Source organism: Taudactylus pleione, unplaced genomic scaffold, assembly GCF_031769625.1.
Source record: "Taudactylus pleione unplaced genomic scaffold, aTauple2 ptg000824l, whole genome shotgun sequence".
Lineage (NCBI taxonomy): Eukaryota > Metazoa > Chordata > Amphibia > Anura > Myobatrachidae > Taudactylus > Taudactylus pleione.
This window is the reverse complement of record NW_028285226.1, coordinates 1,073,375-1,098,744: the sequence shown is the minus strand read 5'-3', so window position 1 is coordinate 1,098,744 and position 25,370 is coordinate 1,073,375. Positions and strand designations below refer to the sequence as shown.

Sequence of the window (25,370 nt, the reverse complement as noted above, 5' to 3'; positions counted from 1 at the left end):
GAGAAGTGAGTCATACTTTACATTAAAATGATAAAATGGCCTTTGAAATCTCACAAGACATCCCAAGATGTGCAAACTGCATCAAATACGTAAACACTGTTCTGTGTCAATGCATCTGAGTACAGCAAGTGTCATAAATAACATGGTCTTCCGCAAGTTATTGTGGAAAGGAATTGATTATTTGTCTAGCAAGTAAAGTCGTACATAACCGACAAAGCTTGTGAGGGATACAACGAGCCTGTCGGTTCTGCTCCCAAACTCACATTTGTGCCCAGTTCTTATAACCACTAAACACAGAAATGTATACTGTATTTCCTGATACACAATAGGAGCAGAAGACAAGCACAGTCATGACAAAGGCAGGTAAAATGAATGGAGCTTGGATAATGGATTTACAGCATGATAAAACTTTAACCAACAAATGGTGATTTGCATGAGTCTGTACATTTATTTATACACAACAGTATGTATGATTGAGTAGAGAGGGCAAGGGTTTGACAGCAGACAGTAGAGATATAAACAAAAACATGCGCCAGGCACTGTGGCCCCAAGTACTGGAGATAATATGATACAATGAAGGCAGCAGTGTTAAATCAGAAGGATTATTGATAAATCTTAATGCAATAAAATGTATTGGGGGAAGGTGCACTGTGTACCAACTAAACAAGTGCTAGAAAAATGACAAATGCTAATTTGTTGCCAGGTATCACAACACCAATTTGGTAGTCAGCTATTAGACTAAAGCTGGCCACACACTAGACCAACTTACATCCAACCAGCCAACTAGTTGATTGGTTGGAATGAAAATCTGGTAAGGTATACAATCAGCAATTTGCTCCCAAACTGTTGTTTGAACAAATTGTTTAGATGAAACATTTAACAAACTTGTCTGATGACCATTTTTATCTGTTTTCTGGCATTTAGGAGCAAATTGCTGATCATCATTTACTTTCATACGTTACCAGCTTTTTGTTCCAACCAATCAACAAATTGGCTGGTTGGATGTAAGTTGGTCTAGTGTGTAGCCAGCTAGTATCAAGAGGTTTCAAACAAAATCCGGAAACACTTTGGTGAACCTCGGCATACATTTATATAAACTCCCAAATCATTGGGGTCAGTATAGAACACAGATAGCCAGAACAAAAGCAGACCCCAATCTTATGGCTTGTGTACAAGACATGTCAATTTGATGGCTATCTTACAATACAGAGCCCAATCCAATTACTAGCAAATCACCAATCCTCGGGGATTTTGCAAATTCCACTATTGGAGACTACAATAAAAAGTGGATCATCTTGGTACCTAATTCACATGAAAATCGATACCAATCCTGGTGGTGACTGTAAAAAGCTAACCAGCCATTGACATGCCTAAGGAGTAAAGAAAACCGTTCCATTCATGTAATGTAACACTGAAGAATAGGACAGAACAGATAGAGAAAAAGACCTTTGCTAATGTCACCAAGACATTTCAAAGGAGACTTTTTTAAAGACATTTCACCTGGAGCAAACTTTTCACTCCTCCAATGGGCTCACAATAGCCACATTTGCAGTTTATTTACCCCCCCTCCCCACACCCCCCTCATGAGCTTCATGAATGAGGGAAGAGTGCTTTATAGAAAGGCAATACGCCAATAGCACCTCCAAGTATGCTCACAACCACCTTTTTTGCTCATTTACAGTAAATATGCCTTTTCTTTGCTTTTGCACTAAGCCGGGATCTAAAAAAGGGCCTAACTGGTAACGTCTCCTGCCTATCCAATCACATTCTGGACACTCAACATTATGCAAAACCACATGTACAGTACACATACGAGGCGTGCACGCAGTGCAAAAATAGGTATAACTGTCACAAACATGTCAATAACCAAGCATTCTGAAATGACTACTTTGGACAAGGAGAACACCAGGGATCAGCACCAAGGACAGAGCTTGTATAAGTGACTGACACAATTGTCCAGCAATCAGTACCAGAGACAGCTCCACAGCGGCTATCATTGTACACAGCAAGTTGTAGAAGTGACCGTACTAACCAACATTTTTTTTTTTTTTTACTTTAACATGAACCAATATGGTTCCTCTAAGGGACTATACATTTTTTTTTTTTTAATAGATATATTTTCTGTACATTCAGTCCCTGCTATAATAAATAAAATGTTTCACTTCCGTTATTCATATTATATTCTCTGTACCTATGTATACACAGGTTCTCAAACTTGGTCCTCAGGACCGCAAACAGTGCATGTTTTGCAGGTATCCTCACAGAATTAGTTAAATAATTAGCTCCACCTGTGGATCTTTTAAAATGTGTCAGTGAGTAATGAATACACCTGTGCGCCTGTTGGTTGACCTGGAAAACGTGACCTGTGTGGGGTCCTGAGGACCGAGTTTGAGAACCACTGCACTAATACGACCTGTTCCTTCTGCACGACTCCCTCAGCACTGCAGAGAACACTACTTTACTTTCTAAATAGAGGTTTGTTTAGACGGGAGGATGATGGAAGGGAAAATGAGGGTGAGAGAGCAGGAGAAATAATCCAGCACCCCTCACAGCTGCATCCTTGCACACCACACAAATATATTCAGTTTATAGACCCTAGAATATATACATAACCAAATGTAATTAAACATTATGTTGTTATACTGTACATATATTCCATAGTTTACTATTCAGAGGTTCCCAAACGCAGTCCTCAAGGCTCCCCAACAGTTCAGGTTTTAGAGCTGTCCATGGTTGAGCACAGGTGACTTAATTAGTACCTCAGTCAATAGGATTTCACCACCTGTGCTCAACCATGGATATCTCTAAAACCTGAAATGTTGGGGAGCCTTGAGGACCACATTTGAGTATTAGATATTACAAGTCACCTTTTGAGTTCTACTCCATTTAAAAAAAGCAGTGCCTGCAACTTTGTAACCTTATATCAGATATCCTTTTTGACATGGAAATATCCTTATAATTTGCACTAGGGAGTACATGGTCTGAACATTGTTTATGTACAAAGCATATTGTGTTTGACATTTGAAAGTATTAATATAAAATAATGAATTGCAACATTCAAAGTTGGAAGGGAGCTGCCATCTAATAGGGGATGTTCCTGATCCAAATCACCTTTTACGCTTCAGGACTCATTTAATTTAGGAATTATTCGGGGGATGTGCCATGTACAACACTTGTACACAGCACAACTTTAACTGACGTTTCAGTACCGCCAATCTTTATAGATGTTGACTATGAGAAACATTCATAAAACTATGATTAGTGTTCAATCTAGCACCCTGCACCTGTCACAACCCATGCAGTTCCTCTTTCCTGCCTGGGGTGTCGCTCTCTGCTCTGCTGCTTCTAGCACACTCAGCTAATGCAACAAACTTCTGATATACAGACCAGTGTCGGCTAGAAGCACCAAAGCAGAGAGCAACATCCTAGGTAGGAAGAGGAACTGCAGGGGTCATGACAGGTGCAGGGTGCTAGAAGGAAGACTATATGATAATCCATCTTATTTACAATCAGAAGTCATTAAATATTAAAATCTAGTGGTCCCCACCATTGGAATTAATTGTGGGAACCGCTCATTAGCTCCCCTCTCTCAGCCAATAAATGCTCAGCCAATGCATTTCTATGGGATCTAGAGAATGGCACTGTCAGTGGGGTCCGCGTTTTTTTTTGTTTTCAGAAGACTGTAAATGCCTACATGGAAAAAAAAGAGAACACGACACAAGAGCTAGATGACTATGGATTTTTATTTACAGGACCCAATCTTGGATTCTACTGGACAAGGGGACAGAAAGGCGCTAGGGACAAGGTAAGTATGTAATGCGAGTGCAGGTGAGTGTGAGTGAGTGAATGAGTAAGCGCATGTGTAATCAAATAAAACCTTTGATGTCTGTGTCCTATCAATTTTTAAATATTTCTGCTGCAGGTGAACTACAGGTATTAGCGGGCCCATAATGCCCTGCATGCTGGTACTTGTGGTTCTCAAAGTACCAGCATACGGGGGGAGGCTTGCTGGGACCTTTAGTTCACCTGTAAAAGACAATATTATTTATTCTATTTTTTAAGGGCACCTGGGGTGGCGGGGATGGTATGCTGTCGGGATGCAGACGGTGTAAATGCCGACTGGTCGGCATCCTGACTGTCTAATCCCAGCAAGCATCTAATGACAGGCGTCGATATCCCGACGCCTGTCATTAGACCCTACGCTGGGAGCCCGACACCCGGTTTTACCGATCGAAGGTAAGCCAGGCGCCGAATGCGGACAGCCGCGGGGTGGGGGGAGGGTTAGGGGCTCCTAGGGGGGACTTATAGGCACCCCCCGGGAGGATAGGGTTAGTCTTGGGGAAGGGGGGTTAGGGTTAGGCACCACTGTTGGGAGGTTAGGGCAGGCACCCCCCCATGAGACTTAGGGTTAGGCTGCGGGGAAGGGGGGGTAGGTTTAGACACTTAGATAGGGGTTAGGGTTAGGCACTTGGGGGGGGGGTTAAGCACCCCTAAGGGAGGGTTAGGGTTGGGGGGGGAGGAAGAGGTTTGGTTAGTAAATAGAAAAAAAATACATGTGTCAGGATCTTCACTGCCAGCCTTTCGCTGTCGGGATTTGAACCGCCGGCCATGCAGCCGTGGTAAATCACACTGATTCAGCCGGGGATAGCCCCAGGATATCAGCCCAGGCCTGGGGTGCCCTAGAGTGGGGGGACGTCTTTGTGATCCCTGGGGAGGTGATCCCCACCTCCCCAGGGATCACCAGCCTGAACTGACTAGTCTGGGGTGATAATGCTTTGTCCTGGGGGACCCCGTGAAGCAGGTCCCACAGCTGTGGACAAAATGGGAGACCCCTACTCATTTTGTCCCGCGTATATATCCACAACCTGAACTGGCTCACTGAGCCCAGTGCTGGTTGAAAAAAATATGGGGAACCCCCTAATTTTTTCCCTTGTATTTTCACAACCAGGACTGGCTCAGATAAGCCCGTTGCTGGTTGTTCTTTTAGGGCGGGCCCACATAATTTTTTACACACAGAAGCATGCATGGATCTCTCTAATCTGTGCATGCCTCTGTGTAACTCGCACCTTGTAATTAAAGTCGCATTACAAGGTGCGTGTTTATCCGCAGTGAGTCAAAATGGGACCCTTACACTCACACCCTATGACATTTGGCCCTTCATGTGGATTTAACGCCTTCCTCACATGTGACAGATGTCTGCCACTCCCTTGGTATAGATGTTTTTAAGATATGTTTGGCCACCAAACCATATTATAAACCTGAAATGGAAAACATACCTCCTAACCCTGTTATAGGGGGGGCTTATCATTTTTTAAAATTTTATAGGGGCTTAAACTATTAGGATGTGTGTGCTACTTTGGTTAAAAGGTGTCACAGTTGGTGGGATTGGGGGGAGGATCATGGATATGACTTGGGCAAATTAGAATAGGGGTTTACTTTGACTTGATTTTTGTCCTTTAAATATTGGGAGGTATAGAAATGTTAGAATGAAGCTTGGGGCATATATATTAAAGTACACTATTAACCTACTGTAAAGAATATATGCACACAGAAAGGCGTTTCTCCTCCAATCTATCCTCCCCCCTGGGAGATGGCTGATGGGGTCCTATCCCTGGGACCCTGCACATTAATTTTTCTATATGAATAGAAGCAGGAGATATCATTCTTAAGCCCCCTGCACACAAGTGTGTGTGTGTGTTAGATAAACTACCAGCCAATCAGCTCCTAACTGCCATGTCACAGGCTGTGTTTGAAAAAATTACATTTAGGAGCACTTTTACACTTTTCATTACTATTGCTACTTTACTCCCTTATATACTATATTCTCAGGCGTCGAATTGCTCCCGGCTCTATCCTGTTACGTCAGCTTCATTTAAATCACTGCAGCTTTTATCCTTCTCAGTGTGTTATGACGATATGGATATTTGCCGGATTTTCTCATGTAAACTGGCTTTTGATGCCTTTAATAAGAGTTAATGAAAACATAATATAATAACAGTGTGCGCCAAATTAAAAAGAAAAAAAAAATCCTGATTCTGTCCTACCTGTGATTGTCGCATATAAACAATCTCTGGCCCCCGAATAATGGTAATAACATCATACAAGAAGAGCTGGTCACAATCACAAGGAGCCGCTAATCTAGTCCAGAAAATGAGGATTTTGAATGTGAAGTTGCTAAAACCCCTCCTCACTGGAGGCCAGAGGTGAGCGAGATCCCAGCCAGCCTGGAGATGATGCTCATTATATGCATGAATTCAAATATACTCATTAAGGCCTGAAAAGACAGAATGATATAATACTGCATGTCTTTTCCAGGGATGCAGATAAAAGGTCAACAGTCACAATGTCGACACCACATTGTTGAAATGTCGGCATCCTCAGAATGTAAACATGCTCACAATGTCAACATTTGAATTCCCAACATTCTCAGAATGTCGATATTAGGGTTAGGCGAAGGTTAGGTCTAAGCACTAGGGAGAGGTTAGGGATAGGCTACAAGCGGTGGGGAGAGGCTAGAGGGGGGGGTTAGGGATAGGCACTAGGGAGAGGTTAGCGATAGGTTATAGGCGGTGGGGGAGAAGTTACCGTTAGGCTAGAGGGAGCACTGGAGTCACTAGGGTGGTACAGGCCACACCAGGTGACACCAAAATAGCAGAGCTGCTCTGCTATTTTGGTGTCACCCCGTAGGATGCTGTCACCGAGCAGCTGCAACTCAGAGAGAGGTAGAGGAGAGGCTGTGGTCTGCCCCAGCAGCTGCCGGAGCACTGGGTAAGCCCACTCTTTACCGAGACTGCATGTCACGCCCCCAAGATCAGCACGCATAAGGGGTTGTGGCTGACCAACCACACCAGGTGTCACCCAAGTAAGTGACGACGCTGAAAAGGAGGTTAGGGATAGGCTACAGGCGGTGGGGAGGAGGTCAAGGTTAGGCCACAGGGGGGAGGTTAGCGCTAGCCACTAGGGGGAGGTTAAGGATAGGCTACAAGTGGTGGGGGAGGTTAGGGTTAGGCTACAGGGGGGAGTGTTAGGACTAGGCACTAGGGAGAGGTTAGGGATAGGCTACAGGGGGGGATAGGTTAGGGCTAGGCACTAGAGGGAGGTTAGGGTTAGGCTACAGGAGGGGAGTTAGGGCTAGGCACTAGGGGTTGATTAAGGATAGGCTACAGGTGGTGGGGGGAGGTTAGGGTTAGGCTACAGGGGGAGAGGGTTAGGGCTAAGCACTAGAGGTAGATTTGGGATAGGCTACTGGGGGTGAGCGGGAGGTTAGAGTTAGGTACTACGGGGAGAGTTAGGGTCAGGGTTAGAAATTAGGGATTAGGGATCGGGGAAGAATGTTCACTGGAACTGCTGCTACATTATATATGTCTGCCAAAACTGCTGCACATGTGACCACCGGGACCTGTAAGCCGCCAATGGAGATGCCAATGCCACAGGGAGCAGGTAAGTCACCTCTAGACCACCAGGACAGGTCTTTCAGCATTCTATCTTATCAATATTTCAGCAGTGTCCATATGATGAATGTCAACATTTCGTTCGACCATGTTGACATTCTCATATAGACATTATAAATGCTGACATGATGTATGTGGACCTTATATACCACATCACATTTGGGCTACACGCACACTTGTTGAACAGAGTATTCAATTACCCTTCAGGATCGTACATCATATATAGGCAAACGCAGGGGGGGTTCCGGTTGCCTAGAAACCCCCCTCCAGAGCCCATGACCACAATAGACATAGCCGTATAATAGAATTTTACTAGTGCTGTATGTTCTTCTCAGTATCACAAAGGAAATAATCAATACCACCTGTGGATCTTTTAACATGCGTCAGCTAGTAATAAATACACCTGTGCACCAACTAGGAGATCTGGAAAACATTTGCTGTTAGGGGTGCACTGCTGTAGACCATCAATAGGGTTAATTATTAATACTGTATAATAATACAATATCCAGTGCATAAGGAGACCAATATGTACATATATGTCCAGGGCAGTGCTAGGCTCCTCTGCTGCTCTCCCAGACTTGCTGCAATGCCCTGGAATGGTGCACACATCTGAAATAAAGACATTAATCTCAGGCAGGATGGCCCTACGTCCGCGTCTAATGGCTAATTACGGTGATCACTGGTCCTGTATATGCTGGAATTATGACACACAGTACACTTTGTATGACGCATATTAAAGCTGGGTAAGTGCTAATCATGCCCTCTTCATGGATTGGCCACACTCTAAAATCAAGCCTTTGGAAACCCCCCTCTCAAAATCCTGCGTTTGCCACTGTCATTTAGGGGCCTGTGTCACAGCGTTAGTGGTTGGTTTCCCAATCACTACAATTAAACGCCAAGGGATCAAGTTACAAACTTTTCAACTTACCCAACACCCAGTACAATGTAAGGTGTCTAACTAGATTCCCCAACCAGCCAAATAAGCACATAAGGAAAGTGAGTAACACCCCAAAAGAGAAGCCCGCCAGAGTCACCGCTGGGCATTTCCACTCTTAGCTTCCGTGGCCCATTACAGAGTCATTCCTAGCAGCCCACCAGAGTACAGCATACAGTACGTGCCTACTCTCTTGGAATGTCAGGGAGACTCCTGTATTATGGGGAACTCTCCCGGGCTCCTGATGGAGTGAGCCAGCCTCCTGGAGACTCGTTGATGCTATTTGCAGTATTGCACAGCACAGCGAAGGGCTGCAATGATGTGATTCATGGCACAATGCCCCTTGCACCACTCACCTGGGCTTACCCCTCTGGAATTTCACAGGAGCCCTGGGTAAAGAGTCATCAAGTGTGAGAACAATTTAGGCCACGTGGAGATCAGTGATGTAGGGATTTTTGAAAACGCAGCTCTATAGGAAGCTCAGCCAGTGGTGTCAGAAGGGGGGTGCAGGGGGTGCGGCCGGGTGTCACCCTTCAAGGGGTGACACCAAAAAGAGCAGCATACAAACCCGCGGGCCGCACCTGCTGCCAACACACCCCCTTCCTCTGCACCACCGACGACCCCAAGGCCCTGCACGGCGCCGCCGCCCGGGGTCACTTGGTTCTTTCACGGCGGCCGGCGGCCAGAGCCACACACAGGCACAGAGCATCTCTATGTGACTGCCTGTGTGTGGCTCTGGACGCCGGCCGCGGTGATGTCATCACGCACGCGGCATGCCAGAGGAAGAAGGAGGTGCGCGCCCGGAACCTTCCTGATGGAAGCCAGCCTGGACATCCTGAAGTTAGGTAAGTAGTAGGGGAGGGGGCACAGCATAAGGGGCATTACTGGGGGTGTTCTGGGGCCACTGCAAAGGGGGCACTACTGGGGGTACTGTATAGGGGGCACATTATAAGAGCATTACAGAGGGCACAGCATATGGGGCACTACTGTCTGGGGGTACTAAATAAGGGCACTATAGGGGGGTACTGTATAAGGGGTGCAACTGGGGGTACTGTATAAGGGCACTACTGGGGTACTGTATAAGGGCACTATAGGGGGCACTGCATAAGGGGCGCTACTGGGTCTACTGTATAAGGGGCACTACTGGGGGCACTCCACAAGGGGAGCTACTGGGGGCACAGCATAAGGGGCTCTAATACAGGAGGCATTGCATAATGGGTTCTAATACAGGAAGCACTGCATATTGGGCACAACTACAGGGGGCATTGCATAAAGGGGTATTACTAAAGGGGGAACTGCATAATGGGCACTACTACTGGGGGCACTGAAATAAGGGGCACTACTACTGGGGGCATTGTGTATAAGTGTCAATAATGTGGTCATTGTGTGAAATGGGCACTACTGTGTGTCAGAACATAAATAAGGGACACTACTTATGGTGTAATGTGAATCTTTAGCACTGTGTGTGGTGTAATGTGGATAAGATTGTGCTACTGTGTGGCATAATTTGAATTGGGGATAGTATTGTATGACCATGTCCCTTTCTTTCAAGATCACGCCCCTTTTTTGTGCTACACGCTTTAGGTGCACGCTGTCCTTTTATTGATAAATCGCCGGGGGAGGGTCGTTCCACCACATCTCTAGGACCACTTTAAGCACTGCTACCCAGAATATCTGGGCGTGGCATTCTGTGAGGAGCATAGTGTGACTGGTAAGGGGGAAGAGTTCGCGGAGCTGCGCACCTTGGTCCCGATTTTTTTTTTGTGGGTGTCCACCGTGCATTACAGCACCGGTTGACACCAACCCTAGTGATGCCTCTGAGCCCAGCTGACACCAGAATAGACTATAGCAAAGTAATGCATATACAGGGTGGTCCAAAAGTGTAGAAACATCCTTATGAAGAGGAAATGAATAAGGAAGTATCTATCCAGTGTCTACACATATGATGTGGGGGAAAAACTTTTTAGGGTATATCACCAGCAAGGCAGCCATCTTGAAGTCAGCCATCTTTAAGTGAGCCATGTTGGATGCCGAGCTCTAATTTTATAATTGGGAAGGTAGTCATTCAACATATCAAACAGTTTTAGAATTTCATAAGAAAAACAATGGTGTTCTTTGTTTTAATGTATCTTTATTCATTCTTGAGATAGATAATGTGTGTGTAATATATATATATGTATATATGCATATACACACACATTATCTATCTATCTTTCTATCTATCTATATATATATACACACACACACAGATATTATATATATATTCCAGTCTCATCTTCTCTGTGGAGGGGGAAGCGAGGGGTGACAGCAGGGGGTGAGAGAATAGAAGCCTTGCAGCTTCCACTTTCTCCAGGAGGTTAGAGCCACCTCAGTTGCAGGACTTTGCTCTATGGCTCAGTATTAAGATCATCTGCTGCTGTCGCACTTTTTTTCAGTGTTGCTGTTTTAGTAAAGTCATTAATTTCTGGTACAGGCTTATAGTCTATATATGGGTATTTATCCGCACTCCATGTCTCTTCTAACAAAACATGTCAGCCTGAGACATAAAAACAGATGCTTCATGATACTCAGCCAAGTACAAGCAAACACACACACAGACACACACACACACACACGCACACGTGCACACGCACACACAGTGCTGAGGGAACTGATCGAGGAGCATGCAGAAATATTTTCCAATAAATATTGAAATATATTTGAATAGGATTGGCCTATCATATCATAACATATCATATAGAATACACTGTAGTGCTTCCTTACTGGAAGCTAGAGAAGAATACTAGCTGCATAAAATCACCATAAAGCAGCACTTGGTGCAGTTATGGGCTATTATTTAACACTACTAGTAGTGTAATAGTTGTCTGGTAGACACTACTTCAGCAAACCACCTCCATCCACTTTGAATGAATAATTATAGATAGTAAGTTTACCAGTAGATCCATTTTATATTATAGTTTGTTCCCAATTGTGCTGCAGAGAATACTGGTACTATTTAACTAAATGCTAATTTATGCCATTGAGTGTTGTTACCAGCAGCGGCTCCTGCTCTCTTACCTGAGGGGGGGCTGCCGCTGCTTCTGGTCCTGGTGCCTGCACAATAAATGTCAGGCACCGAGACTTGCGCATAACACTAGACCAGCTTCTCGGGGCTGCATTGGTAGAAGCCCAGAGAAGCCCTGTAGGGCCGCCCGAAAGGTAGAGCAGCGGCTTCCACTGGAAGCCGCTCTCTGATTATGGCAGCCCGGACTGGCAGTCCCAGGTGTAGGAGGCACCTCCCCCTGGGGCTGCCTGTCCTGTGCTTGACTGACAGGTGGCTCTTCCAATAGGAAGTCACCTCCAGTCACAGTGTAGCCACTGGGAGAGCTGTCCTTTGCCATTTTCTATGTATATAACGATGATATTATCATCGGTATGTATCCGATAAATGGGCGGTATGTACGATGTGATGCTTAGTACATCTCGCCCTTTATGTCAGATAGAAATACAAGCACCTTTGATATTTGGGCTATCTGATACGCATGAAACTCTCCCGAATGCAGGCAGCATTTACCTGTAATAAGGGTCTGATTCAGAGGCGCTCGCTGTTTACGAGCACTCGCTCTGAATCAGGGTGGGGATTTATACACAGCTTCTGCGGGCGGCCTGGCTATGGTCGTGATTATTGCGACCATCGGGCTTGCGAGGAGAACCTGTGGTAGGGTCTCAGTTCTCGCAAGCCCGAGTGGACTTCCTGCTCTCTCCCTGCATTTGTGCAGCCACCCCCCCTCCCCTCCTACAAAACGGGGCGAGCTGTCAATCAACATCAACAGCCACCCCGTCTTGTAGCGAGACCCGTTGCGACAGGGCTGCCGTCGCAGTACGGGTCTCGCGCATGCACAGTCAGGGACCATCGACCCTATATCTGCAAAGTGGAGCAGTGCAGTCAAGCTGTGTACACGTCTATGCAATTATTGGGCTGATTAGCAGATATTGGCTGATTGTTTTTTAAATAAATATGTAATTATCAGGCCAATCACTTATATAGCACCAGCATATTCTGTTGTACCTTAGGTGTGCAGGCAGGAGAGCGTTATCCGATAAACGGTTTTGGAGGTCCGCATTTTCAGTCCTGTTTAAAAATTATAATGCCCAACCTCCCATTCCCTGTACAGAAAGCACCCGCTGAGCTAAACATAACTCACCGTGTACAGGGTGCGCACTGATTGGATAATCATGTGTACCCAGCTTTAGGGGTCTTTACAAAGACAATAGTAGTCATATGTAAGATAATCACTGCCAATTAGAAAAAAAAATGATATCATACATACATATACATACACACACACAAACACGTATATATACACATACATATACACAACACGTATATATACACATACATATACACAACAATGTTAACAACATTAGGAAAACCTGCATTATCGGTGGACTGCGCATGCGCCTTAGCCGCAATGTGCACGCGCGACTGTTGAATTGCTATCAAATCAGACTACAGTTGTAGTAAGGATTTATTCGCAAGTAATTGACAGGCACGGGCCTATTTGTGGGAGGTAACAGGAAGTGGCGGCTAAAAAACGGGCATGTTGTGACCGTTTTCGGCCTACATTTGTGATGCCGTATGCAGAAAATAAGGCGCCAGCCTCTCAGCTCCTGCACCCATTCTGCACGATCATAGGGCTACTCAAATGGATGATTATATTGAAGTATCTGCGACCATCGCTGTGTATTTACCACCCCTGCGTATTTGTACACACTTGCTTGGATCGCCGGTCGGCGTCTCAATACATTTCCAGGCGGCTGTAGCATTCCATTATTTCCGCACGGCATCTGCGTACAATGTTGCAGCTGCTAAAGCATTAGCGTCTACACCCGCTTGTGCAAATAGCCGCCATCATTATCGATGCGACATGGACTAAAACCAGACGAAACTCTGCGTATGTTCAACTCAGTACAACCCGCAATTCCGTCTACATGCCCCGACCCCCTCAGTAATGGAAGACTACATGCAAATGCCCAGTTAATACCCAGTTGCACCCCTGACTCTAAATGGCCCATAGAAGTGTGCACTCGGCTACAGAGATTGCTCAGGGCAAAAAACACACAATGATCTGTCCCCAACACGGACTTGCGGGCAACACACAGCCATGTGGTCATATGCACACACTGTATATGATTGCATTCAATTCAGCGATAGCCGCAAAAGGGATCGGTATGACCGGAAGACCGGCACCAGTTAAGATCCCGACAGCAGCTAAGGTAAGTACAAACAAACCTAACCCCCCCCTAACCCTCCCTTAGGGGTGCCTAACCCTAACCCCCCCCCCCCCTTCCCCGCAGCCTAAACCTCGGTCTTCCGGGTGGGGGTGCATAACCCTAACCTCCTCCTGGGGGTGCCTAACCCTAACCCCCCCTTCCCCTAGCCTAACCCTAACCCTCCTGGGGGATGCCTAGCCCTAAGTCGCCCCCAGGAGCCCCTAACCTCCCCCACCCCCCACGCCTGTCCGCGCCCGGCTTTCCTTCAATCGGGATGCCAGGCGTCGGTCTCCCGGCATAGGTAAAATGACAGGCGTTGGGAATTCGATGCCTGTCATTAGACCCTTCTCGGGATTAGACAGTCGGGATGCCGACGGTCGGCATTTAGACTTGGCATCCCGACTGCATACCCGGCAAAGTGCCTGGAGAAAGTTCTGGCGATGATACTTCACAGCCAAAAACATTCCGGATTTTCGCTCACATCCCCTAGAGAAGCACACGAAAACTACCAATGTTTGGCTACCGTATGAAACAGTAATGTGCACAGCCGTACCTCATGCTGAATTACATTTCTCCCATAATTTGAAACAAGAGGATTGTACAGATAACTGTTAGCAGGAACTTTATTATTATATATTCATCCCCGGCCTTACAGCCACAGTGGAAGTGGCAGACTATTAAAATACTCTTATTCTGTCACCGCTGTGTTATTTACACGGCTATTTACACATATCACACAAACCAAAAGGCCTTTTCATTTAAATCACGTTCAACGAGTTATCTCACACCTATTTTAACAATTTAAAAGGAACACTAACCTCATACAACTATTAGAGGATTATCTCACTTCAATTAGATTGACAGAAGGCATTACGGGGAAGAGAGGACAAACAGTGGCACCTCTACTGAAGTCTAGAGGGAATAAGGTGTGAAACTCCAAAATAATCATTCTCACACCCCAGAATGTGCCACAGTGCAACAGGCATTAGAACTATCCGAAAAACTAAGTAAAGAAGAATGTTTTATATAGTCATCCCTTGCAATATATGTATATAATACACAGCTATGGTCTGTCACAACTCCGTCATGCGCAGTGGGAGCTACGGTGCGCGCAAGTGGTGCAAAGACAGAGAGGGACCGCAGAAGAATGACCAGGTTAGCAGATGCCCGTAACTGGGGCCCCGGCGAATGATGGGTACAAAAAAATAAATAAATAATTGTTTACATTACATAAATGAATGTTTAAAGAAAAAAAAAAAGAGGGGAGGGGGGTTAGATTGGTTTTATGCCCTCAATTCATATATCATTGGTGGTGAAAGTCTCACTTACCCAGATCTGTAGCTTCACCCTCTTGTCATTCCGATAAACTGTCTTCACCTTGAAGTCTATTCCCACCGTGCTGACAAATGCCGACGTGAAGGTGTCATCTGCATATCGGAAGAGAAAAGAGGTCTTCCCCACGCTGCTGTTCCCAATAATCAGCAGTTTGAACATGTAGTCAAAATTCTGGTCAGAGACGTCCCTTTGTCCATATTTTGCATCCGTGGCAGAGGCCATCTGGAACACATGAAGGTGGGCAGAAGCATTAGTTAGTTCCTATCCTACACATGTGCGAGAGGTGGCATCGGGAGAGGAGAGGAGCTGGGCTTTAAAAGGAGGATTTTAGGAAGTAACTGGGGCATGCCTGAGCATTCCACACAATGGGTGCAGCTCTATACACATGAGTGAGAGGAATGTGTGAGACAACGTATACAGAGGGACCCTACCAGAATGGCTGCATAACTGATACAAATAGGGACATTACTGACACTTATTTAAATAAAAGGGCCCCACGTTGCACTACATCTCAGCAGTAGTCTGCAACAATACATCTAGGGGTCTATTTACTAAGCAGTGTTAGGAGACAGAGTGAAAAGTGATAAGAAAGTGATAAGGTGCCAGCCAATCAGCTCCCAACTGTCATCTCACAGGCTGTGTTTGAAAAATGACAGTTGGGAGCTGATTGGCTGGCACCTTATCACTTTTTACTCTGTCTCCTAACACTACTTAGTAAATAGACCCCTTAATCACACAAAGTGGAGCCCATAGGTAGTAACAAGACATATCTGACCATTTAATGTCACCAAAGTTTACAGCAGCTTTTGAGAATAAGGTGTAAATCTGGAACAGGCATAATGTAATATTACGTGGAAAGGTTTCCAGCCAACATCCTGTTTTTAAGGTGTGTTCACAGAGGGCCCAAAAATAGCGGTAAACAGCTGAGCAGCACATACTGGTGTATGACACGGCCTTCCTATACATTCCTGACATTAACAAAGTGAGCAGAAATCGGAAGGAAGGAAGGAAGGAAGGAAGGAAGGAAGGAAGGAAGGAAGGAAGGAAGGAAGGAAGGAAGGAAGGAAGGAAGGAAGCCATTGTTCTGCAGGCTGCATGTACCTCCACCTCCCATTTCTGGGCCTGATACAGCGTTGTACGCTATATATGCGAATATATGCTAACACTTAAGGAGGTGCCTGATGGCAAAGACGCCCACTGCTGGCATTGCACTTTTAGGGACGCAGCATCAGATAACCATGGAGCGGCCATCTGAGTAAGCCTAAGCCTAAGCTTACTCAGAATGGCCGCCCGAACTCCACTGCCGAGGCCAGTAAATTTGTGTCGGAAGACGCAGACACTGGCCTCGTTATGCTTAGAAAAAAGGAGGGCGATGCCCCTGTTTTCTGAAACGGACGGCCTCCCTGCCCACACACAGGCACAGTCTGTCAGGCTGCGGCTTCCCTGACACTGCGACTGGAGCCGCAGCTGCATGGTGGCACACGTGCACTGCGGCTCTGGCGCATGCGCAGTCCACCCGTCGTCGGAGTTGTACATAGACCATCGGGTTTGCGTACAACTCTGAGACACACTTTTAGTTTTATTAAAGTTGCTAGTTTGGTTAATTTTGCAAATCCACGTCGTGTAAAGTAATCTCATAGTAGTTGTGATGTCTACGATTATTAGATTTAGGATTATGTAAACCAATAAATAAAGAATTGTGTTGTCAACATAATTTAGATAATTGCTGAATAGTAAAGAGTATATTTACTAAAGTGTGAGTTTTTAGAAGTGGAGATGTTGCCCTTAGCAACCAATCAGATTCTACTTATCATTTATATCTAGTACCTTCTAGAAGATGATAGCTAGAATCTGATTGGTTGCTATGGGCAACATCTCCACTTCCAAAAACCTGCACTTTAGTAAATATACCCCTAAGAGTCTGCAATTTTTTTAACTAAAACAAAAATTAGATTTTTATTTATTTTAATACCTGTATACATAGTGTGTACATATTTTAGATCACTCTACAAGGAGAAGTTAAGTACATTTTCTGATAAACTGTTAGAATGACAGGAAAACAATTCTATGGGATAAAAATTCTCAGATCAAATAACATTTCCATTCAAAACAATTATTCAAGTAGACTTTACATGCCTGTCTGTTCCAAAAGTAAATCCAAATTATCTTTCAAATACTAAAGGTGGTACACACTGGGCGATTAAAGTGGACGACTGAACGATAACGATGTCGTTATCGTCCACTTTATCGTCCATTTGCAACACCAAAACGATGAACGATAACGACGATGCGCGTTCCCGCGGGTCGTTCGTCATTATCGTTTATCGGGTAAACATGCAGGCCAACATGACGATATTGTCAGTTTGCTGCATGTTGGGGAATGTGGGAGAGAGCCCGGCGCTTAACGATATCGTTAATGATATCGTTCAGCGGGTGTGCTCAATGTCATGCACGACATTGAGCACACCCTGCCGGGGACACACTAGACGATATCGCTCAGGGAGCATATTGTATAGTATAGTGTGTATGCTCGTATGCTCCTTAAAAGGTGCATACACGCACACACGATTTTTTGAACGATTATCGATAAATTATATCGTTATCGTTCAATCGTTGAAAACATTGTTCGCTTTAAGTTGAAATGATGAACGATTATCATTCATGCGCGTTCACGTTTGTAGTTCAGTCAGACTGACCAACTCAACGATTTTCAGTAATGGTGCACACACACGGTCAGATTTTTCTTCAGATCTGAACGATAACGATTTTAAAAAAATCATTCAATCGTTCATATCTGAAGGAAAATCTGACATATCTGACATCTGATGTGTTTGCAGTCAGATTTGGACGATTCCATTCATTTTAATGCAGTCAAAAATCGTTCATAGGGGGTCATTCAGACCCGCTCGTGAGCAAATTTCGCTCGCTAGCGGGTCGATGTTGTGATACTGCGCATGCGCACGATGGAGGGAGCTCCGTCGTGCGCATGCGCGAGACCCGGCGAGCGACGAGAAATACGTCGCTCGGGGTCTCGCACCAAAGGGGGCGTGCTGTCGATGGTGACTGACAGCACGCCCCCTTTGGTGGGCGTGCCGGGGGCGTGGAGGCCAGACGGAGGCGTTCCCAATGGAACGCCTACCGTCTGAGTCCGGCCCCACTGACATCAGTAATGATGTCAGTGGGAGTGACTTTGGCTCTGATAGAGCCAAAATCACTCCAGGGCTTGCTGCAGCGAGACCCTACCACAGCTATGGACGCTCGCTATAGCTGTGGGTGGTAACCCACAGCTATGCGAGCGTCCATGAGGACGCTCCAAAAAAAGGTAGGAGGGCCCTGATTCAGAGCGAGTGCTCTGGTCAGAGCGTTCAGCTCTGAATCAGGCCCATAGTTCAAATCGTTCAAATCGTTGGTCACATCGTTCATCTGACAAATGTGACAGTGTGTATGCTCCATTAGGGAATATGCTAAAATCGTTTGTAGTTCAAAAAAATCGTTCATTACATTTAGTAAATGAACGATATTAGTAAACAATTTTCATTCATTTTTTCAAGGGAAAAATTAACGAAAATAGTTTACTAAAATCATTCATTTACTAAATCGTTGTGCGTGTATGCAGCTTAACATTATTACCAAGCAATAACAGTGTTAAACACCTCAATGGCCATTTAGGGCTTAATGTATGGAATAGTCGTGTTTGAGAAATAAAAACAGGGTTCCGTTACTAGGTGTGGACATTGGTCTTGAAGAAACTGCAATTATATGACCCAGAGTGGGTGCTATTATCATGTAGCATTAGGGACGCCGGTACAGAGAAGCCTTGGCGTGACCCGGTGCTTAACCATGTATTTGCAAATATATGCAACAAAGATCTCCGAACTACTATTATCATGTAGTATCATACTTACCGACTTTCTGGCTGCACTCTCTGTGAGGGACAGCCAGGTCGCTGCAGCAGGTGGGGGCATGGCCGCACATAAGTGCGAGAGCATGGCTGCACGATCGCTGCCCCAGCCCCCGCTTTACAATGCCAGGGGTGGGGCTACAATGAGGTGATTCAGTGCGAAACGCCCCCTCCCCCAGACTTCACGCTTTCACTCGGTTTTCGGGAGGCTCCCGGCCACATCGGTAGATAGGTAACCACATGTAGTATTCAAGTAGCATTTTGCTGGGATTCTTTGCAGTGTGCTGGAGATAGATATGATTTTCTAGCCTAGAATAAACCCCACCCTTTACAGCACATGTGAAAAACTATTAGGTTGATCATGAGCAACCACTATTTTGAATGAATAAACTGATATATAGTCAGATACAAAGCACAATGATTATTTTCATATTGCGCAGAGATGGATAAACAGAATCCATGGGCCTGATTCTGAGCCATACACAGGGCGGGATTCATCACTGTCAGAAGTGCGCTCAAACCCCCAAAAATGACGTTTTCAGGGGTTTAACCGCATTTCTCATATGCGCCAAGCCCTGGAATGCGTTGCCCAATAAAAGCCTACTATGGGCTTCTATTTGCAACTTCCACCCCTGGAAGGAATCCAATAGGATCCCTCCCAGCACCTCCTGTGGCAGACACGTCCTTTTGCGCATGCCAGAGGGACTTCTAGGTCATAGACCCGGAAGTCTCTCACTCGCAAAGGACCGCTCTTACCGATAGAGCTGTCCTTTGCATTTTCCTGCATTCATACCGGCAATTAATACCTGTATGCATGCAAAGAATGGTGGGATGCATCGCATGCAAAAGAGTCATGCACCCCGCCAATTACGTGAATGCCACTTTGAACGCCCGCTGTGATCGTCATGCGAATGGAATGCTAATGCGACTATCGGAGTCTTGTGCATCTGTGCCCCACTTTTTTGTCTATGAGAGCAGCAGTCACCATTATTATTGGCACTTACACCTCCCTCATGCTAAGTGCAGGAGATTCAACTGAATGTGGCATCTGGATTACATATACGTACGAATAGGAATAGCAAGTACCTATAGCTACACACCCACAAAGCAGTTCTCAGTTTGCATTGTTACCGCCCAGTTGACACTCAGACACGCCCATTAGCGTCCGCAGAGAATCGGCTGTGATGTGTACGACTTTGAATCACACATACATTCCCATAGATGCGTGTGCAGTCGGCAACGCATGTGCAGTATGTAAACATAAAAATAAAAAACCTGCGCTAAATACAGCCGGATTTGGACTTACCTGTGACAGAATCAGCCCCATGCATTTAATGGTACTTATATAAAGAACATATTTAGACATTTATTTACATCTATTTAGAGCTATTTGTCTAGTTCACTGTTACTGAAGGCAGCAGGATAACTCTATGTATCTAACTGTTCAACCACTTTCATAGGGGGCGACGGGGTTAACTCAGGGGCAAAGTGGCAATTCTGCTGCCAGTTAATAAAAACAGCAGCTCCATTAATCAGCTACTTAAGCTCATGATTATCCATCTAACGATATTCATGAGCTCTTCTGAGATTCCTGTCCTAATCAACATGTCATTTTTAGCACTTAATAAAGACATAATTTAACTTCTTCAGTGCAAAGTATATATAGAATGATACCGGTTTCTCTCACATGCACTGTCACAATAAGTGACCCGGCTGTGGGCTCTCATATCGGCAGGGCCCTCCCTAACATTAGTTTTCACATCTGAATCTATTTTATGTCCCGGTTATTTTAGTATTCCATGTTTTCTCAGCTGTCCAGCACTGTAGAGTCTGTGTGGGTTGGGTATAAGAGACCGGCAATCGGGAAACCGGCTGTCAAAATACTGATAGTGGCATCCCAATGCTCAGAATCCCGACAGGGGCTAGGCCGAGAGGGAGCTCCGTCGTGCGCATGCGCGAGACCCAGCTAGCGACAGCCAAGCTGTCGCTCCGGGTCTCGCACCAAAGGGGGCGTGCTGTCGATGGTGATTGACAGCACGCCCCCTTTGGTGGGCGTGCCGGGGGCGTGGCTGCCAGACGGAGGCGTTCCCATGGGAACGCCTACCGTCTGGGTCCGGCCCCACTGACATCACTAGTGATGTCAGTGGTGATGTCAGTGGGAGTGATTTTGGCTCTGATAGAGCCAAAATCACTCCAGGGCTTGCGGCAACGAGACCCTACCGCAGGGTCTCGTCGCAAGTCCGATGGTTGCGATGGTCATGACCACCGCGACCATCTTTTTGGGCGCTCGCATAAGCTGTGGGTGGTCACCCACAGCTATGCGAGCGGCCAGGAGGCCGCTCCATTTTTAGGTAGTCCGGCTCTGAATCAGGCCCTGAGTTTGGCCACCCCTGCCGTAGACCCATGGCGAAGGGCATAATCTCTTTACTTTATAACATTCTTCTTTCTCAAAGCAAACCCCCTACTCCTACATTTGAAGCTCCATGTCATTCTGATCTGAGTATACCACGGGAGAGGACTCCTAATCCAGCAGAGAAATAATCTCCAAATCATCTATTTCCACACAGGTAAAATAAAATTAATATAAATGCTATTACTGGTTGTACCCAGCCTGTAACGTTGCAGACAGGAGCTGATTGGTTGGTACTGTATCTCTCTCCAAAGTTTAGTACATCTCCCCCTCTATCTGATAAGCTGATGGTTCAGATCAACAAACCAGATGATTGATGGCATCCCACTAGGAACATCAGGACACCCCTCCCTGGTAGCTGGTCATTAGCAAAATTTGGCACTTAGCTGGTATGGGGAAAGAAAAAAAAAAAAAAACCTGGCATGTCACTAACAAATCCCATAAATGATCCCAGATGCGGTGCCTGTGGTATCCCTACATGAAGCTACTTTACAGGGCTCTTATCTCAATTACCTGTTTGACATTTTGTCTTAAAACTGTACATTAGTGTCACCCCTAACATAGTCATAGTCATACTGGTTGTACCTTTCTGGGTGTACCACTTTACTTTCATTTATATGGCCTGATAGTCCATCAATGTTCCCCCTCACCATTCCACATGACCCTCCGTTTCCTCTACTTTCCCTTCCACCACATTGTCAGAGCGTGGTCATTGGCAGACTCCAGCAGCCAAATAATATTTCCACCCATGTCTCATTATACCACTGGGACAACATAAAATCAGTATGGCCTAATCCAGCCCTAACTTTATTGACACAGCACGCCAGTGGGCACACAGGGGACAGCGGACCTGGGACCTCAGGATGAACCAATAGAGAAACAGCCTTGCTTGCACTTACAAGTCAGTGTATTCCAGATAATCTAGTTTAGGCTCCAAACAGAAGAACAGCCATAACCTTATGACCATGCAGCCGCACTTACTCGCGGGTGCAAGGATCTCGCACCTAATTGGATTGACCCTTTTGCATAAATCCTGCACCAACAGCCATATAACTTACTGTTCCCCTGCTGTAACCCAGGGTGCAGTTTGCTGCTTTATATGCAGGAACATCTGCACTACATGCACAGTCATGACTATTCGTCCCATGATGTGACCCTTTTAATACTTCACATCCTAACATCATCCTAATCAGGGGCACATTGTTGAAAGCTGCGCAGTCTCCGTAAGGCTCCTTTGGGGAGGCATCAGTACATAACCAAGATGGCCGCCGTATGGTCTTCTGTACATGTGCTGCGCTATCTTGTCATTGCAAAGAAGAGCCATGGTGGGACACGGACGTGTTCCATTTAGATAAGTGAGACACTGCGACATACTGCATTCCACACGGCCACAACCGCTTGCATCCTGCTCTATCTACATACAGTCACCTGTGAGTACGGCTGTACATCCACATTACTGCTAAATAAACCACTACACTGGCTAAGCACTGGGCAGTTTTGTGACTTTGCTGGGTCTGCTGGTGTAGTCTACTATCGCTCCTGCATCAGTGGTGTCCTTCCAGAACAGATGCTTCCTGGAGACAGTGGGGGTCATTCAGACCCGCTCGTGAGCGGCAGTACGCTCGCAAGCGGGTCGATGTTCCCCCACTGCGCATGCGCACTACGGAGGGAGCTCCGTCGTGCGCATGCGCGAGACCCGGCGAGCGACGGGCTCTCCATCGCTCCGGGTCTCGCACCAAAGGGGGCGTGCTGTCGATGTTGATTGACAGCACGCCCCCTTTGGTGGGCGTGCCGGAGACGTGCCTGCCAGACGGAGGCGTTCCCATGGGAACGCCTACCGTCTCAAGCCGGCCCCACTGACATCACTAGTGATGTCAGTGGGAGTGATTTTGGCTCTGATAGAGCCAAAATCACTCCAGGGCTTGTGGCAGCGAGACCCTACCGCAGGGTCTCCATCGCAAGCCCGATGGTCGCAATGGTCAAGACCATCGCGACCATCATCATGGACGCTCGCTATAGCTGTTGGTGGTAACACACAGCTATGCGAGCGTCCATGAGGACGCTCCAAAAAAAGGTAGGAGGGCCCTGATTCAGAGCGAGCGCTCTGGTCAGAGCGTTCAGCTCTGAATCAGGCCCAGTGTCCAGATCAATGGTCAGTACTTCACATATATTGGATTTGCCCCACAATAAATACTTTTGGATACAAGATTTTAGGGATAAGTGTATTCTTCACCAATACCAATAAACTCAGAGCATATACACTTATACCTTTCAGACATAAAGAATCCCGGGAATTTGGCCTGTCTCAGCCAAATTCCTGGGTAGCCGCGTCTGTCTGAAAGGTACCTACCCGGGAACACATTCCCGGGTAGCCGCCCCTGCAATTGACCAGGGTATTTCCCGGGACTTAAGTCCCGGGAAATTACCCTGCTTCTGTCTGAATGGTGCTACCCGGGAATTTACTACTCCCGGGCTGCACCAAGCAGCTTTTGCATTGACAGCGCAGAGCGTCCTATAGGACGCTCTGCGCTGCTGCTCATTACAATGAGTTGACAGCACTCTGCGGCTGTGGCGCTGACAACCGAGTCAGCGACCATGGCCGGGTCCTCACACCGGCGCTGGAGACCGCCGGTGGTTCGCAGCCACAGCGGGCCGCCTGCACTCCCGCTGGACCACCAGGGCAGATAGGAGTTATTAGGAGTTATTACATTATAGATAGGAGTTATTTTATTAACTATTTAATAGAGGCTGCACTTTGATTGGACGGCTGCCTGCTGCATGATGATGACATCAGCAGCAGCAGCTGGGGAGGGGATAGGTTAGGAAGAGCAGAGGAGAGGCAGGTAATATTTAAAACTAAAAAACCTGGCTTATGTCTGAAAGGGGTCTACCTGGGAATTTCTCGTGTAGACCCTGTAGTGTGAAAGGGGGGTCTCGACCAAATACTCGGGAATTTGCACAGGAGAAATTCCCGGGTCTGAGCAGGAAATTTCCCGGGTCGTATGTCTGAAAGGGGTATTAGACTGTGCGCATCCCCACATGTAAAAATATTAATTAACTCCTATACAGTTGATTGTTGCCAAAGCTTTGATCTCTTGTTTTTGGAGACAGGTGAACAATCTCCCAGTAATTTGCTCTGTAGAGGACGTTAATACTGATGCAATTTGAAAATATATTCTTATTAATAAGTTTCAGAATAAAAAAAACATACCTAAATTCCCCTGATGAAGTGTTAATGAATGAAACGTATTGGGAGATTTCTTTGGGATATCTGATTACTCCAAGTTTTGCTATAGAATCTCTTTGACCCCTTTAGGAATGTATACACTTGAATTGAATCCCATAACCAGGGAGATGTGTAGTTATTACATAATCTCCTTTTGAGGACTACAGATAACATGTTTTAATGTACAAGCAATGTAAACCTTTTTAGATCAAAACGTTGTTGTTTTTTTAATATGATGTATAGTCATTCGGGGATTCTTGGAAACTAGTAATTACATGTGCACTGCAGATAAGCTGGCACTTATTTGTATGCACACTCTTCATCATTATGTGAACACCTAACCTTACCCAAGGCACTACAGTATGGACCTGATTCAGAGTTGAACGCTATTCTGATGTTTACGGAGATGAGCGGTTAGTAGTAATCTGCACATTTGCCTAAGTCGCAATATGCATGCGTCAATGACCATTACCGTAGTCAGAGTGATTGTCATGTAGCATTTGGGGAAGGTAACGGGGAGTGGCGATAAAGAACGCAGATGTGTCACAACCGTTTCGGGGGTGTTACACACCCTGCAACTGTGATCCCGTACGCAAGAAATATGGCTCAATTCTCATGGACATTCTACGGGACCATAGACTCACTCAGGACATCCTGTCACTTATTGGGTACATACTGGTGTTAATAACAAAAAGAGATGTCCTTGGAAATGGACCAAGACAAGGTTGCCCCCTCTCCCCTTTTATTTTTGTTCTCTGTATTGAACAGTTAGAGGCTAGAATTAGAACTAACCCTAATATGGGGGGGGCGAAGAGGGACGGACACCTTAAAAGGTGTTGCTTTTTGCGGATGATATCCTT

The 25,370-nt window shown here is 45.9% G+C and overlaps 1 protein-coding gene across 1 annotated transcript in view; it reads right to left on the bottom strand.

Annotated features, from left to right (window-relative positions):
• RAB3B (RAB3B, member RAS oncogene family) overlaps positions 1 to 25,370 on the bottom strand; it is a 127,412-nt gene that overhangs the window by 89,404 nt on the left and 12,638 nt on the right. Inside the window, exon 2 of the mRNA XM_088458277.1 lies at positions 14,968 to 15,195. Within this exon, the coding sequence (XP_088314403.1) occupies positions 14,968 to 15,195 (228 nt within the window). The remainder of the gene's footprint in view (positions 1 to 14,967; positions 15,196 to 25,370) is intronic.